Source organism: Trachypithecus francoisi, unplaced genomic scaffold, assembly GCF_009764315.1.
Source record: "Trachypithecus francoisi isolate TF-2019V2 unplaced genomic scaffold, Tfra_2.0 Lachesis_group21, whole genome shotgun sequence".
Taxonomy (NCBI): Eukaryota; Metazoa; Chordata; class Mammalia; order Primates; family Cercopithecidae; genus Trachypithecus; species Trachypithecus francoisi.
This window is the reverse complement of record NW_022681467.1, coordinates 10,463,697-10,481,130: the sequence shown is the minus strand read 5'-3', so window position 1 is coordinate 10,481,130 and position 17,434 is coordinate 10,463,697. Positions and strand designations below refer to the sequence as shown.

Genomic DNA, 17,434 nt, shown 5'->3' with positions numbered 1-17,434 from the left:
ATATGCATCATGGACAAAAGATAGGCTAGAAAATAAGCAATTTGTGATTTGCTTCCAAATGTGTGTTAGTTTTCATGCATATATGAGTTATCTTTAGTTCCCTGACCCTGCTACTACATAAAAAACTATATGTGTGTGTGTGCATATGTACTATATATATAGCTTATATGTATAAATATACCGTATATGTATAAATATACTATATGTAAACTATAGAGTCCATGTAGTATATATACACATATGTAATGTGTGTGTGTGTGTGTATATATATAGTTTTTCATGTACTATCAGGGAATATATATACATAACTATGTAGATAAGTATATATCACTATTATATATAAGTATATAACTATACATATTTTCTGCTACTACATGAAAAACTATATACATACTATATATGTATATGTATATGATATATATGCTATAGTTTATATATAGTATATTTATACATGTAAACTATATATACTATATGTATATAACTATATGTAACTATTATATATAACTGTATAACTATACATATTACCTGTTACTACATGAAGAACTAGATATACACTCTCTATCTATGTATACTATATATACTCTATAGTTTATATATATTTGTACATATAAACTACATATATAGTGTATATATACACACATGCGCACTCTATAAATACTTTTTTCTATAGTAACAGGGTTATGGAACTAAAGATAACTCATGTATGCATAAAAACTAACACACATTTGGAATCAAATCACAGATCACATCTTTTCTAGCCCATCTTTTGTCCAAAATGTGTGTATGTGTGTGTGTGTGTGTGTGTGTGTATGTATATTCTTTTTCCAGTTATCAGGTATTAAACATTGCAGATGATTTTAGCAATCCTGCCTGTCTAGATTTACTGTCTGAATGGGAGGGAGTAGACTAGTTAGCTCTTATCCTGGAGGCCAAACATGCCTAGAGTCACTAGGGGCTGATGACACTGAGAAGAGAGGTCTACTCTAATGCAGTTAATTGGTGCTGTGAGGGGAACAGAGAGTTCCATGTCCTTAGTCCCCATTTTCCCCTTCTGTTCTCGGGTGACATGAAAGTTCCTGGTGGCTGCTGGTGCCCTGTGCCAAATGCTCTTCCTCCCGGCCTCTGTGCTGACAGCCATCAGAGCTGCTCCCCGCAGTTTGACAGCCTGGCATAACGGAGCAGAAGTGCTGTGCTAAGAAAAAAACAAACTTTACAAACACACACATAAAAGCACTTTGTAAGAACTTGCAAGGATATACTTTCTTTCACAATCTGTTACCAAGAAAAATAATATACCATCCTTTGAGGAATGAGGAAGAAGCAAAATGCCAAAGGATACTACTAGCAACAAGTAGCATTCTTCACCAAAAAATAGATTGTAGCCCACTGGTCTCTGACTTAACTGAAGGTTCCTGTTTCACTAACTATAAAAGAGATTCCCAAACCACTAGCCCCTTCAAAGAGCATTCAGTGTATTCAAGCGTTCTGCAGGCTCATGCTTTCTCTGGTGGAGAGTGGAGGAGGGTGCAGAGCAGGAAAGCCACAGCCTGACTTCTGGAAGGATGAACTCTGAGGCAGTGTTTCTTTTTCTGCTTTATAGATGGTGTCAACACTGTCACGGTGCCTGGCCCCGCTTCAGAAGAGGCAGTGGAAGACTGTAAAGATGAAGGTATGAGGCCACTAACTACATCTAATAATTGCAGACTCGTAGACTATTTGGGCTTGTTTATATGGAAAAACGGGGCAGCAAGTCAAATATAACTAGGTTTTCTTAAGTGTCTCTCTTTCCAATACAATCGACTCTCCCACCTACTCTCTTTTATTGCATATCTAGCCTTTATAGAAAAAAAACCATATATATATATGTGTGTGTATATATATAACATTTACATTTGTTCCTTTGGAAAATAACTATTTATGAAATGAGAGAATGACCAGAGAAATTATGTTTAGAGATGTTTATTTAAAACACCAGAATTAGTCAGTTCTGCTCTTTATAGCCACTCATCAGGAAAAGGTTTGAAAGAGTGGCATTTGAGAACCACCAACCAGGGAGCACCATTTTTCAAAAAAGAAAGAAATGTTTGAAAGGCATCCTTAGAAACAAATCTTTGGCAAGAGCATCATTCTCCATTTTGTCGACAGTTACTCTGAGAAAATGTTGCTGACCCAAGTATTTCCAGAAAAAGTAAAAAAAAAAAAAAATTACTCTTTAGAAGACAATTTGAGGAAGGAAGAAGTAGTGGAGACATTGATGTGGGGATGCTAGAATTAAAAAATATATATCTAAAGGAAAACAAAATAGTCCTTTTTTCTCTCTCTCTCCTGGTTCATTGGCAAGTCCCCAGATGAAAAGATAATATAGGCATACCTTACTTTCTTGCACTTCATTTTACTGTGCTTTGAAAATACTGCATTTTTTACAAATTGAAGTTTTGTGGGAACCCTGCATCAAGCAAGTCTGTCGGCACTATTTTCCCAACAGCATGTCCTCATTTCATGTCTCTGTGTCACTCTTTGATAATTCTCACAATATTTCAAATCTTTTTACTATTATTCTATCTGTAATGGTGATCTGTGATCAGTGATTACTATTATAATTGTTTTGGGGTGCTATGTACTATGTCCATAAAAGATAGTGGACTGACTTAGTAAATGTGGTTCTGACTATTCCACTGACCCACTATTCCCATCTGTCTCCCTTTTCTCAGGCATCCCTATCCCCTAAAACACAACAATATTGGAATTAGGCCAATTAATAGACCTACAATAGCCTCTATGTGTTCACGTGATAGGAAGAGTTGCATACTAAATCATACTTTAAATCAAAAGTTAGCTATGTTTAAGTTTAGTGAGGAAGGTATGTTGAAATCTGAGATAGGCTGAAATCTAGGCCTCTTGTGCCTAGTTGTGAATTCAAAGGAAAAGTTCTTGAAGGAAATTAAAATTGCTACTCCAGTGGACACATGAATGATAAGAAACTGAAACAGCCTTATTGCTGATAAGGAGAAAGTTTTAATGGTCTGGATGAAAGATCAAACCAGCCATAACATTCCCTTAAGCCAGAGCCTAGTCCAGAGCAAGGTACTAGATTTCTTCAATTCTACTGATGCTGAGAGAAGTGAGAAAGCTGCAAAAGGAAAGTTGGACCTTAGCAGAGGCTGATTCATGAGGTTTAAGGAAACAGGCTGTTTCCATTACATTAATGTGCAAAGTGAAGCAGCAAGTACTGATGTAAAAGCTGCAGCAAGTTATCCAGAAGATCTAGCTAAGATCACTGATGAAGGTGGCTACACTAAGCAACAGATTTTCAATGTAGACAAAATAGCCTTCTGTTGGAAGATGAGGCCATTTAGCATTTTCATAGCTAGAGGGGAGAAGTCAATGCCTGACTTCAAAGGACAAGCTGGCTCTCTTGTTAGGGGCTAATGCAGCTGGTGACTTTAAGTTGAAGACAATGCTCATTTACTATTCCAAGAATCCTAGTGCTCTTAAGAATTAGTCGAAGGCTACCCTACCTGTGCTCTGTCAATGGCACAACAAAACCTGTATTATAGCACGTCTGTTTATAGCATTGTTTACTGAATATTTTAAGTCCACTGTTGAGACCTACTCAGAAAAAAAATGATTCTTTTCAAAATATTACTGCTTATTGACAATGCACCTGGTCTTCCAAGAGTTCTGATGGAGATGTACAAGGAATATAACGTTGTCTTCATGCCTGCTAACACGTCTATTCTGCAGACAATGGATCAGGGAGTAATTTTGACTTTCAAGTCTTTCTATTTAAGGAATATATTTTCTAACACTGTAACTGCCATAGATAGTGATATCATCCTCTGATGAATCTGGGCAAAATAAACTGAAAATATGGAAAGGATTGACTATTCTAGATGGCATTAATATTCATGAAAGAAGGTCAAAATGTCAACATTAGCAAGGGTTTGAAATAAGGTAATTCCAACCCTCATGGATGACTTTGAGGGGTTCAAGACTTCAGTGGGGGAAGTAACTAAAGATGTGGTAGAAATGTCAAGAGAACTAGAAGTGGAGACTGAAGATGTGACTGAACTACAATCTCATGAGAAACTTGAACAAATGAGAAGTTGCATCTTATTTATTAAAAAAAGAAAGTAGCTTCTTGAGATGGAAGCAGGTTTGAGAGTATTGAGTTCAATTTTTTGTTTGTTTGTTTTTGAGATGGAGTTTCACTGTTGTTGCCCAAGCTGGAGTGCAATGGCACGATCTTGGCTCACTGCAACCTCTTCCTCCCAGGTACAAGCAATTCTCCTGTCTCAGCCTCACAAATAGCTCAGATTACAGGCATGCACCACCACATCCAGCTTTTTTTGTTTTTTTGTTTGTTTGTTTGTTTTTTGTTTTTTTAGAGATGGGCTTTCACCTTGTTATTCAGGCTGGTCACTAACTCCCGACCTCAGGTGATCCACCTGCCTCGGCCTCCTAAAGTGCTGGGATTACAGGCAAGCATCACTGTGCCTGGCCTTACTCAGTTCAATTGTAAGATAATTCCTACTGTGCATAAAATGCCATCAAACAGCATTGCATGCCACAGATAAATCTTTTGTGAAAGGAAGAGCCAATTATTGTGGCAAGCTTCATCATTGTCTTATTTTAAGAAATTACCATAGCTAGCTAGGCGCGGTGGCTCACACCTGTAATCCCAGCACTTTGGGAGGCCGAAGCGGGTGGATCATGAGGTCAGGAGATTGAGATCATCCTGGCTAACATGGTGAAACTCCGTCTCTACTAAAAATACAAAAAATTAGCCGGGCGTGGTGGCGGGCACCTGTAGTCCCAGCTACTCAGGAGGCTGAGGCAGGAGAATGGTGTGAACCCAGGAGGCAGGCTTGCAGTGAACCAAGATCATGCCACTGCACTCCAGCCTGGGCAACACAGCGAGACTCCATCTCAAAAAAAAAGAAAGAAATTACCATAAGTACCTCAACCTTGAGCAACCAAGTGGTGGCCATCAACATTGAGTGGCCAGTAGTGACAGTCAACATTGAGGCAAGACCTTCCACCAGGAAAAAGATTACAAGTTGCTGAAGGTTCAGATGATGATTGGCATATTTTAGTGATAAAGTATTTTTCAGTTAGAGCACTTTAACTGTTTTTTAAGACATAGTATATCTAAAAATATAACTGATGTCAAATACCCACATAGGCTCTGATGGGAAACTCTAGGTCATCTCAGAGAGATAAATAAATCTGATCAAATGCGATCAGAGTGAAAAGACAGAAAGTGGTGTTCATCTTAAGCAAAAATTTTGGTCATACCAATCATTTAGTCTGTGCTAAAAATTTCAAAGTGTCATGAAGTTGAGTGGCAGAGTTTAAGAAACATGAAAGAGAGATAAATTAATTTGAATGTGACCATGTTTCAGGCTGGGATTTTTCCTGTTGAGTTGTTTAGTTTGGAGATATCGCACCTTCACAGAAGCACACTGTTTGTGATGTTTCTTGATGCTTTTAGGAACTCACACCATTAATTGTTTATGCCAGGATTTATTTTTTGGAATACTTTTAGGATTTTTTTAACATAAAACTTTTAATGATGGTAACTCCATGAAGGAGTTCCGTTATGTATCACAAATGCAGTTCCTATGTAAGACTAAATGTGAAGTTTTATGAGTATTACTGAAATAAGCCATTAATATCCATTAACCTATTTACTTAGGGAAAATAGAAATGTTTTAAAATCCACACTAGTATGCAGTCTTCTTTCAATTAAAAACAGAATGCCTAGGGTATGATTTTTGCCTTTTTCTTCTGAAATAGCATGTACAGAAAACCACTGTTTTTCATTGATTATCAGTTCAAAGCTTAGACCAGCTTAGAACAAGTGTTTAATGCTGTTGGAACTATTGTCTTGACTGATAGATACCTAGCTTAGAATAAAAAAAAAATCAATTGAAATCCTTCAAGATTGAGGTCAAGATAAGGTTAAAAGGCAGTCATATGTGTTGAGGATTCATTTCAAACATTCTCCATTATTAGCTTTCATGCAGAAATATCTCTTCTCTGTGACATCTGGGCTATTTTAGAGCACTGCAGTTATAAGATTGCTTATAGAAATGCTCATTACACTCTCCAGTTTAAGTGGCAGAACATTTTTGCTGATCAAATGTCCTGAAGAAGCCCTTGCTCTCTTGAGTTTGTTTTCAGACTTTGATCCTGACCAAGCATCTTCTTGGGCTTTAGAATCACTGATATTATGGACAGGTCCTTTTTTCTCTTTCTAATATAACTCCCAAGAATTTTGAGACTCATTTGGTTATTTCCAGCTTTGCTTGTTAGTGGGCTGGCTTTACATTTGTTATAACCTTGGTTTCCACAGGAAATTAGCATCTTCTAGGGTGCAAGGATTGAAAACAAATAAATAAAAAATAAGATGGCTAATGTCACTTTGAAGACCAGATATTTAAAAAATTCTAACAGTCATGTGAAGGTTGAAGAATTTCAAAAGGAAGTATTGTAACCCAGGTATCCTCTATGCCAGCAGTTTTGTTTTAATGTTTTAGACATATTTTCCACTGGGAATCAGGAACCCATGCTTGCTGCCTGCTTACCCCCATGTACTTGCTAACTGTGCCTGCTGCCAACAGAAGGAGATGTAACCAACTCGCTCATGGATCAAGAGCTAGATTGTGAGCTACACACTGATGACACCTGTTCCCAATCAGTCATTACAGCCATAGGGTGGGCAGGAGTTGAGCTGGGAGCATGAGATATTAGCAGGAAGAATGCTGATGAATAATTCATCCGAATGCATGCCAAGGATTTGGCAACCAGGATTGAATTGAAAGTAACTCCAAGGTAAAGCTGGCCTGGGAAAAGATTTGTGGGTCGGTAGGCGTTCTGAGGTTATTTCTGAAATAGGATGTGTACTTATCTATTGAGGACTTCTTTCTCTACTGGTTAAAAATACTCTGTTGATTTAATGGTAGTTTGCACTTTGAATCCTTAAAAACAAATTTAGGAGTACAAGTATTAAGGCTATTTAAGTTAACAAATAGACAAGCAATCATATTAAAGGGGCATATAAACACAGAAGTAAAATTCATAGGAATGTCAAGTACTCCAGATGAAACTTTTATGAAGTTATTATTATTACTATTTAAGATATAGTCAATCTCCTTAAGATAAAGAATATGCTCTGTTCTAGTTTTTTCAACACCTCTAATAGCTTATTTTCACCCAGAGCCAAGGTCAAGGCAGCTTTCTGGGGAAAATAAAATGCTGTTTAAACTCATCTTAATTCACCTGCCTTATTATTTAATCAGTACCTAATTTAAATCTGAAGGTCAACTAGGCCAAATCATATGCTCATTAATATTAACAACAAAATCAATTAATACTCAGGTGCATACCCGAGCTTGTATTCCTTTGAAACACCGTGTAAGTCATACAATTGCTGTTTTTGGTATTTTTGAAATGGGATGTCACTTGGCAAAGGATTTCTTAACACTTAATCTAGTTTCAAACCTCCTAGAAGTCAAAATTACTGTAGGAAAAGGGGAAAGCTAGCGCCAAGGGTCAGCCTTGCCAAAGTGAACAAAAGAGAAAGATTACGTGCAAGGAAGAGGATTCAGGAATGTGCAAGAGATGAGAGCACAAATTATTCCAACCACTGAGCGCTATAGGCCTGGCCAGTGGTGTGGACTCAAAATTGTTCTGAAAAATGGCATTGTTTCTGTTCTTTGCCTGAACTGTTGACGAGAAACAAAACCAAGGACGCCAATGAAATTCCTCCCGAGACTCTCCAGGCTAATTTTTCTTTGTCCTATTCCCATTCTTGGTGTTCACCATCCCCGACCAAGCGTCCTCACCCTCTCACTCATCAGAGCGAGGACAAAATTGTCCTCTGCCCTGGATCTGCATTGATAGAGGGTCTGAATACGCTTGAGCATCCCTGAGTTATCCCTCTTGGATATTAGGAGCCTTAAGTGTAGAATGAAAGTGGCCATCCTCTGCTAGTATACTGAAGGGGAAAGAAGTAAGATGCATTGAGTGTCTCCTGTACACAATGCTTTACATTTATAACAATGTAGTCTTCATTTCTCAAAAGGGTAACCTGAGACTCAGAGAAGGAGAGAGGAAAAAGGTGTGTGTGGGGGAAGTGAGGATAGGAGAATGATTTTATTACTGTTAACTGTCATAGCTAATACCTACTTAAGCTTATGCAATCTCTTTAAAAGGTAGTATTTATCATATTTTTAATATAAAATTATTTTTGCTTATAAGAATAATGTATCTTTATCGTAAAATATTTTGTAATGCAAAAAAATAAGAATGAAAGCATAGCCATTTCCATTTAAGGATTAAATTGTAGGAAAATAAGTCTTTATTCTATTTCTTCATTTCACAGTAACACTGTGAATATTTACCCATGTCTTTAAAAGTTCTTCAAAGGCATGAATTTTATTGATGTCGTAATATTTTATCATCTGGTTGTCTCACAATTTACATAGCCAGTGCCCTAATGTTAGATAACTTAGTTATTTACAGTTTTCTTCCTAGTATAAATAATAGAGAAATGCAGTGCCTACATTTTTTTTTTATTTTTTTTTTATTTTTATTATACTTTAAGTTCTAGGGTACATGTGCATAACGTTTATATCATGTATAACTCCCCAATGCAATCCCTCCCTCCTCCCCCCTCCCCATAATAGGCCCCACTGTGTGATGTTCCCCTTCCCGAGTCCAAGTGATCTCATTGTTCAGTTCCCACCTATGAGTGAGAACATGCGGTGTTTGGTTTTCTCTTCTTGTGATAGTTTGCTAAGAATGATGGTTTCCAGCTGCATCCATGTCCCTACAAAGGATGCAAACTCATCCTTTTTTATGGCTGCATAGTATTCCATGGTGTATATGTGCCACATTTTCTTAATCCAGTCTGTCACAGATGGACATTTGGGTTGATTCCAAGTCTTTGCTATTGTGAATAGTGCCGCAATAAACATACGTGTGCATGTGTCTTTGTAGTAGAGTAATTTATAATCCTTTGGGTATATACCCAGTAGTGGGATGGCTGGGTCATATGGTACATCTAGTTCTAGATCCTTGAGGAATCGCCATACTGTTTTCCATAATGGTTGAACTAGTTTACAATCCCACCAACAGTGTAAAAGTGTTCCTATTTCTCCACATCCTCTCCAACATCTATTGTTTCCTGACTTCTTAATGATTGCCATTCTAACTGGTGTGAGATGGTATCTCACTGTGGTTTTGATTTGCATTTCTCTGATGGCGAGTGATGACGAGCATTTTTTCATGTGTCTGTTGGCTGTATGGATGTCTTCTTTTGAGAAATGTCTGTTCATATCCTTTCCCCACTTTTTGATGGGGTTGTTTGTTTTTTTCTTGTATATTTGTTTGAGTTCTTGTAGATTCTGGATATTAGCCCTTTGTCAGATGAGTAGGTTGCAAAAATGTTCTCCCATTCTGTAGGTTGCCTGTTCACTCTGATGGTAGTTTCTTTTGCTGTGCAAAAGCTCTTTAGTTTAATGAGATCCCATTTGTCAATTTTGGCTTTTGCTGCCGTTGCTTTTGGTGTTTTAGACATGAAGTCCTTGCCCATGCCTATGTCCTGAATGGTACTACCTAGATTTTCTTCTAGGTTTTTATGGTATTAGGTCTAACATTTAAGTCTCTAATCCATCTTGAATTAATTTTCGTATAAGGGGTAAGGAAAGGATCCAGTTTCAGCTTTCTACTTATGGCTAGCCAATTTTCCCAGCACCATTTATTAAATAGGGAATCCTTTCCCCATTTCTTGTTTCTCTCAGGTTTGTCAAAGATCAGATGGCTGTAGATGTGTGGTATTATTTCTGAGGACTGTGTTCTGTTCCATTGGTCTATTTCTCTGTTGTGGTACCAGTACCATGCTGTTTTGGTTACTGTAGCCTTGTAGTATAGTTTGAAGTCAGGTAGCGTGACGCCTCCAGCTTTGTCCTTTTGACCTAGGATTGTCTTGGCAATGCGGGCTCTTTTTTGGTTCCATATGAACTTTAAAGCAGTTTTTTCCAATTCTGTGAAGAAAGTCATTGGTAGCTTGATGGGGATGGCATTGAATCTATAAATCACCTTGGGCAGTATGGCCATTTTCACGATATTGATTCTTCCTATCCATGAGCATGGTATGTTCTTCCATTTGTTTGTGTCCTCTTTGATTTCACTGAGCAGTGGTTTGTAGTTCTCCTTGAAGAGGTCCTTTACATCCCTTGTAAGCTGGATTCCTAGGTATTTGATTCTCTTTGAAGCAATTGTGAATGGAAGTTCATTCCTGATTTGGCTCTCTGCTTGTCTGTTACTGGTGTATAAGAATGCTTGGGATTTTTGCACATTAATTTTGTATCCTGAGACTTTGCTGAAGTTGCTTATCAGCTTAAGGAGATTTTGGGCTGAGACGATGGGTTTTTCTAAATATACAATCATGTCATCTGCAAACAGGGACAATTTGACTTCTTCTTTTCCTAACTGGATACCCTTGATTTCTTTCTCTTGCCTGATTGCCCTAGCCAGAACTTCCAACACTATGTTGAATAGGAGTGGTGAGAGAGGGCATCCCTGTCTTGTGCCAGTTTTCAAAGGGAATTTTTCCAGTTTTTGCCCATTCAGTATGATATTAGCTGTGGGTTTGTCGTAAATAGCTCTTATTATTTTGAGGTACGTTCCATCAATACCGAATTTATTGAGCGTTTTTAGCATAAAGGGCTGTTGAATTTTGTCAAAAGCCTTTTCTGCATCTATTGAGATAATCATGTGGTTCTTGTCTTTGGTTCTGTTTATATGCTGGATTACGTTTATTGATTTGCGAATGTTGAACCAGCCTTGCATCCCAGGGATGAAGCCCACTTGATGATGGTGGATAAGCTTTTTGATGTGCTGCTGAATCCGGTTTGCCAGTATTTTATTGAGAATTTTTGCATCGATGTTCATCAGGGATATTGGTCTAAAATTCTCTTTTTTTGTTGTGTCTCTGCCAGGCTTTGGTATCAGGATGATGTTGGCCTCATCAAATGAGTTAGGGAGGATTCCCTCTTTTTCTATTGATTGGAATAGTTTCAGAAGGAATGGTACCAGCTCCTCCTTGTACCTCTGGTAGAATTCAGCTGTGAATCCATCTGGTCCTGGACTTTTTTTGGTGGGTAGGCTATTAATTGTTGCCTCAATTTCAGAGCCTGTTTGCAGTGCCTACATTTTGAATAAATCTTTGTGTGTATCTATGATCAGTTCCTCAGGACAAATTCCTGGATTTTATTGATTTATGAGGGAAAAGGTTAAAATATTTTTATTATTTACATATATTTTCTTATTTTAAAAGTAATGTGTGTTTATTACACACAAAAAACTAAGCAAAAGAAGAAAGCAAAAATATCACTCATAACCCCAGTACCCAGAAATAAGCATATGTAATATGCTGATATATAAACTCTTAGTGTTTTTCTAGTTAACCTCATACATATATGGAGGGTTTTTTATTTTTTAGGGTATTCTGCAATGCATACAAGTCTGAACCTGTCTTTCAAATATAACAGTACATTAAAAATTCTTCCGACATCTTTTGACAGTCTATCATCATTTAATTGTATATTCCAGTAAATAAATGTTTATAATTCTTATCCAGTCTCAATTTTGAATTGTTTCTGTGGTTTCAGTGTTAAATTCCATACTGACCAGAAACATCCCTTTAACCTTGTAAAATGATCATGATCATTTTGGTAAGAAAATTTTAGTAAATGTGAATGCATGCAAATTTGTGTGTTTTCTACAATGAATAGTTTTTTTATTTTTCTGATTGTTTAATTAATATATTTATTGCAGAAAATACAAATAATGGAAGAGAGTAAAAAATATTACATGTAATCACAGCACCCAGAGATAACTACCATTCTCATTTTGGAGACTATCATGCATCTCTTTCTGAATATATGAGCATAACGAAGCTTTATATAAAATGTATGATTTTAATGCAATTTTTCTCTTTTTGTTGCTTATGTACTCCTCACCGTTCAATCACTCAGAGAGTAAAACACACGGACTGAGAGTCTAGTCTCTTCTTTCAACTACCTGGGCCCAGATTCCAGTCCTACCCTGACCAAGCTGTGTGACCTTTGGCAAATTATTTAGTCTTCCTACTCCTCAACTTGAGTTTTCTCATACGTAAAATAAGAACAATAATAGCACCTACCTCAAAAATATTAAGCATTAAAGTGATTCAGTCCATTTAAAGATTTTCAAGGTGTGCATGGTACACAGTAGGAGGCTCAATTTTTTTAGTCATTATTAAATGTATATATATGTTTATTTTACAAATATTTTGTTATATTCCACATACCTTGCTAAATCTTGCTCTGCTACAGGCAGCCAAACTTGGTGGAAATCTCTGCCAGTCATTTTGCAAAGATCTAATTAATCCATTTTAAAGCTCACATGATATTCCATAGTTTGGCTGTACCATAATTTATTCAACCATTCTCCTATGATAAGCAAGCACTTTCTTTCCACTCTATTGCCACATAGACTATGCTGCAATAGACATCTTTGCACACATATCCTTATATGCTGATGCTTTTATTTGTATGGAAAGATTCCAGGAATGTGAGTTCTGTTTTAAGGAGTATGTGTTTTTAATAGATGTTGCCAAATTGCTTTCCCAACAGGCTATATCAGTTCATATTTCTGTCAGCAACTGTTATTTTTGTTCTTTCTGATTTTCGACAGTTCAATGAGTGTAATCCCTCATTATTACTTTTAAAAAATCGTCAGTGTTATTATCCCAATTTTGCAGATAACTGAGGCTCAGAAAGTTTGAATAGCTGAATCAGTTTCCCAAAAGCTGGAACCAGAATTTGGAAGCCAAATCTGTCTGAACCTAAAGCCCATGCATTTTCTGTCCACCATCCTGCCTCCCATATCATGAATTTGGAGCAGAGGACTTTCTTTGCCTGAGTAGGTAGGATACAGGTGTGTCCAGAGAACACAGAGGGTGTCATGGGAACCCTGGGAACTGTGCAAGGTGAGCAGGGATTGGAACCACGGCAACAGGGAGGGCAGTTTGGAGCTAGCTGCTTGATCCACATCATGACCTTGACCCTAAGCTAGGGACTACAATGAAATGAGTACACAGAAACCTCCAATCATGCCCCCGGCTACATGTAAAACCCAAACCACTTTGTATGATATTCCTGGTCCTTTTGTGCTTCCTTAGACCCCGCATGTACCTTACTCTATAGCCCAACGCAGTTATTTGTCCTTTCCCAAGTGCCACTGGTCTCAAGCATTCTGCCCTCACGCTGTCCCATCCATTTTGTTCTTTATTCTGTACATGAAAATCCTGACCACTTTTCAAAGTCAATCTCAATATCTTTCTTACCCTAACTAGAACCTTTACTCCATCCTTCCCCCACTCCCATCCTTCCTTCTTCCATCACAAATTATCTGAGCAAACATTACAATGACAGAAATTATAATAGATAATACAGGTGAGGGGGGTGGTGCATGTGTATTTTCACCTTTCTTGATTTCTCCCGTCTTCATTACAATTCACCCCATAGAGTAGTAAACTATCCTGCTTCTCATAAATTTGTTTGTAAACCTTAAATATTATCATGGACCTTGTATCAGTATTAGTTACACACATATCTAGCTCACTAGAATGTAGATCTCTTAAGAGCAGGTACAAAATCTCATTCATTTTTATGTTCTCTACAAAGCTCAACACAGTGGTTTGCACATAGTAGGTCCTCATATTTGTTTAATCAAAAGGAATAAAATGGTGTGTACAAAACAGTTTCTGTGATGCTGTTGATGATTTAACAGTTTCTTGGAGAATTTAATTGAGAGTCATGCATAAAATTAGAAAGTGTGAATGAGAAATTATCTGAATTTTTTTCCACAAGAATTAACTAGAGAATTGGAGATAGAACCTATCATAGAAAATGGGCCACTTTTAAATCTAATATTATAGCCATTTTTCCAATTTTGTTTTTTTACTATTATTAAGGCTTCCTAATAAAAGAAATTCCCTTTCAGAATTTTCTTGTTTCAAAAGTAAATTTTCCCAAAAATGTCACACTGCAGAAATATAAAAGGTGAATTCAAACCCAAGACTTTTCCTATTTATTCACTTTCAGACTTGGATAATCTTCCCCTCTAAGATAATAAAATAAACTTCTTTTAAAGAAGTACATATTTATCTACTATTTAATATAGTTTAAAATATTCCTAAGTGGCAATTGGAAGGTAAGTGGTAGTTCCCTTCCAAATGCACTTTAATGTGCATATATTATTTTTCCTTACTAATTAAGTATGGCTATAATAATATATTTGTAACAGCCAATTCTGTTATATGATCTCTTGGGACATATTTCTAAAGATCTTGTGGATAAGACTTGAAACAAAATCTAGACTAGGACATGGAGATTATTTGAATGGGTTTACAATCCCTTTGTCCAACATAGTATTTTGGACCTAAATTTATGTCCAAATAGGTCCAAATTTATATGATCATCCTTGTGATCATTTTCAAATTTAGTGGCCTTATTTTTGAATTCCCTGGGCCAAGCCATGAAGCCTTTATCAGTCTCCATTTATTTCAAATTCACATCAGCACTGCTGTGTGGCCTTAGGTAATGTTTTTAGCTTGTGCCTCAGTTTTCTCATGTGTAAAAAAGGGAACCATAATAGTATTTATATCATGGGGTTGCAAAAACTGAAAGAGTTAATATACTTAAAGTGCTTACAGCAGCTTCTCAAACATAGTAAACTTTCAACAAGAGTTGGCAGCATTATTGTTTTTTTACAATTATTGTTATTAAATTTAGTTGCTGGCTTTAAAACCCTAACTACCCCAGGTGGGACAGTCATATGTCATTGGATCATCACCAAATCAAGAAATCTATTGATATGCTAATGCAGGTTAGAGAGGTTCAGTAACAGGTAACATTCAAAATATTTAACAACAGATGTTGCCCACCCCCTGACCATCAAGATGAACATTCTCCAGCACACCCTAGGGCGTGCACCAGTTGAATATTGAAAAGCAACCGAAGTAAACTATGCCAGCAAGCAGAAACACCTGAGGAATCTCTACCTAGCCCCACTCACCAATGGAGATTTGGTAACTGAGTATCTTTGCTTGAATACCAGACATTCCGTTAGTGCCTTTCATAGATTTTTCTGCCTGCTTTGTGTTTTATTCTCTTATAGATAAGACCTACAATGGAAGGTCCCTAGTCCATATTTTGGAATGCTTTTGTGGGCATCACCTAATAGAAGTAATCATATATCTTCAAAACCAGCACAATTTTTAGAGTGATTCTCAGGGAGCTGTTAATAATTATACCAGAATTGGCTGGGTGCGGTGGCTCACGCCTGTAATCCCAGCACTTTGGGAGGCCGAGGCGGGTGGATCACCAGGTCAGGAGATCGAGACCATCCTGGCAAACACGGTGAAACCCCATCTCTACTAAAAATACAAAAAAAAAAAAAAAAATTAGCCGGGCGTGGTGGCGGGCACCTGTAGTCCCAGCTTCTTGGGAGGCTGAGGCAGGAGAATGGCATGAACCCGGGAGGCTGCAGAGCTTGCAGTGAGCAGAGATCGTGCCACTGCACTCCAGCCTGGGTGACAGAGTGAGACTCTGTCTCAAAATAATAATAATAATAATAATAATAATAATAATACAGAATTGACCTGATTCACTGGTACTAGAGAAACCCAAGATATATACTCACCCAACCAAAAATGCATGAAGTCTTTTCTGTCTACAAATTAAAATCATAATATCTCTGACTCATATTTTTAAGTGTTTAACTTTGACTCCCCAAAGTGTACTATTTTTAGAGTATATGTTTTTCTGACCCTGTCACTTCTCGTTAATTAGTATAAAAATAATATTTGGAGTAACTCTTTAGATTATTTCCACAAAAGGTGGCATGTCTAACCAATCTGATTAAACACAAAACATTTGCTAGTTAAGTGTAGTCTATTTTTCTATGAAATATCATTTAGAGTAACTCAGTAATTCTCAAACTTTAATGTGCATTGGACTCAAATACGCATTAATATTTGAATTTAAAAATAAATACTGTTCTTTAAGAGTTTTAGAAAGTATTTCCAGAGTTAATTTTGAAGTTATATATTTTTGACACTAAATAGATAGGACTGTACTCAGAGCAGGTGGATTCTGACAGCAGCATGACTCTCATAGCAGGATGAGGAAGGGGGATGTATTAACCTAACAGGAGTGGCCTCTGCCCAGGTACCTCCACAAGGCCACAGAAAGCTCAAAGATCCATGTGTCACCAACTGATCATTGTAAATAAAGTGGACCTGCTTTTTTAACCCTGTCAAAAAAGACAAAAACAACAACTAAACAAAGAGGTGGCTACTGAAAAACAGATATGATGACAATTGTTCATGTAGAATGGCACATCATTGTATTTTGACTGGGCAAAAACGCTGGAGAAAGGTACTACTTCTGAAGTGAATTCAGATCTATAAGCAACACGGTGGGGCTCTTGCTCAGATATCCCATGTTTAAAATTTTATAGTATCTTTGATGTTAATAAGTGTTCTTTAATAAATGAGCTCAGCAGCCATTCAAAACATTTTGGAAACTACGAAATTAGGCAAAGTGAAGTCAATTTTCTATAATACAGAACTCAGAGCCTTCACCATGCTAACATGAAATGCTCAGGGGAGATGGAAGTGTGGGGCATTTCCCACATGAATTGACTAAATGTGATTTTTTTGAAATTTTGTTTGCTTGCTACCCCCTTTTTGTTGCTAGAACTTTTTAAAAATCATACAAAACATAGTTTGGGAAACCATTCCACATCTAATCCGGAAGAACTCAAGAAGTTTAAAGTTTTGATTTCAAGAAGTTTAAAGTTTTGATTTCAAGAAATCATACCCTTTGTTATAATACAAAACAGGCAATGGTAAAGTACCTTTTAAAAATGGAGTCTGGCCTTCTTGAATTTGTAGTTATGGAGTGGTACTGGAAAAACATTCTCTCCAATTTCAGAAAGAGATGTAGTCTATCTTAGTTTTTGACAATAGGTTTTCACAAGCAGGGATGTTTTGCTCTGACTCTTTTCTAATGACGTTTGTTGTCAGCTATTCTGCTACTGTTCCTAGGAGGATATATTTATCTAGACACACACACACACACACACACACACACACACACCCCGAGAGAGAGAGAGAGAGAGAGAGAGAGAGAAGGAGCACGGGGAAAGATGTCTCAACTGCTGCATTCCTTAATAAGAAAAAAGGAGTAATTGGCTAGCTAGTGGCAAAGACTGGAACATTTTTTAATCAAGTACAAAGACAAGGTTTAAGCATTCATGGCATTAATGAGAAGATTGTCTTCCTATTTCATTTTGGAATTAGCCCTGATATTTT

General features: G+C 37.0%; 1 protein-coding gene across 2 annotated transcripts in view; it reads left to right on the top strand.

Annotated features, from left to right (window-relative positions):
* The window catches only part of MACROD2 (mono-ADP ribosylhydrolase 2), a 2,183,277-nt gene that overhangs the window by 2,059,532 nt on the left and 106,311 nt on the right, over positions 1 to 17,434 (top strand). For both annotated transcript variants that reach the window (XM_033185566.1, XM_033185564.1), the window contains one exon: positions 1,601 to 1,669. In XM_033185566.1, the coding sequence (XP_033041457.1) occupies positions 1,601 to 1,669 (69 nt within the window). The remainder of the gene's footprint in view (positions 1 to 1,600; positions 1,670 to 17,434) is intronic.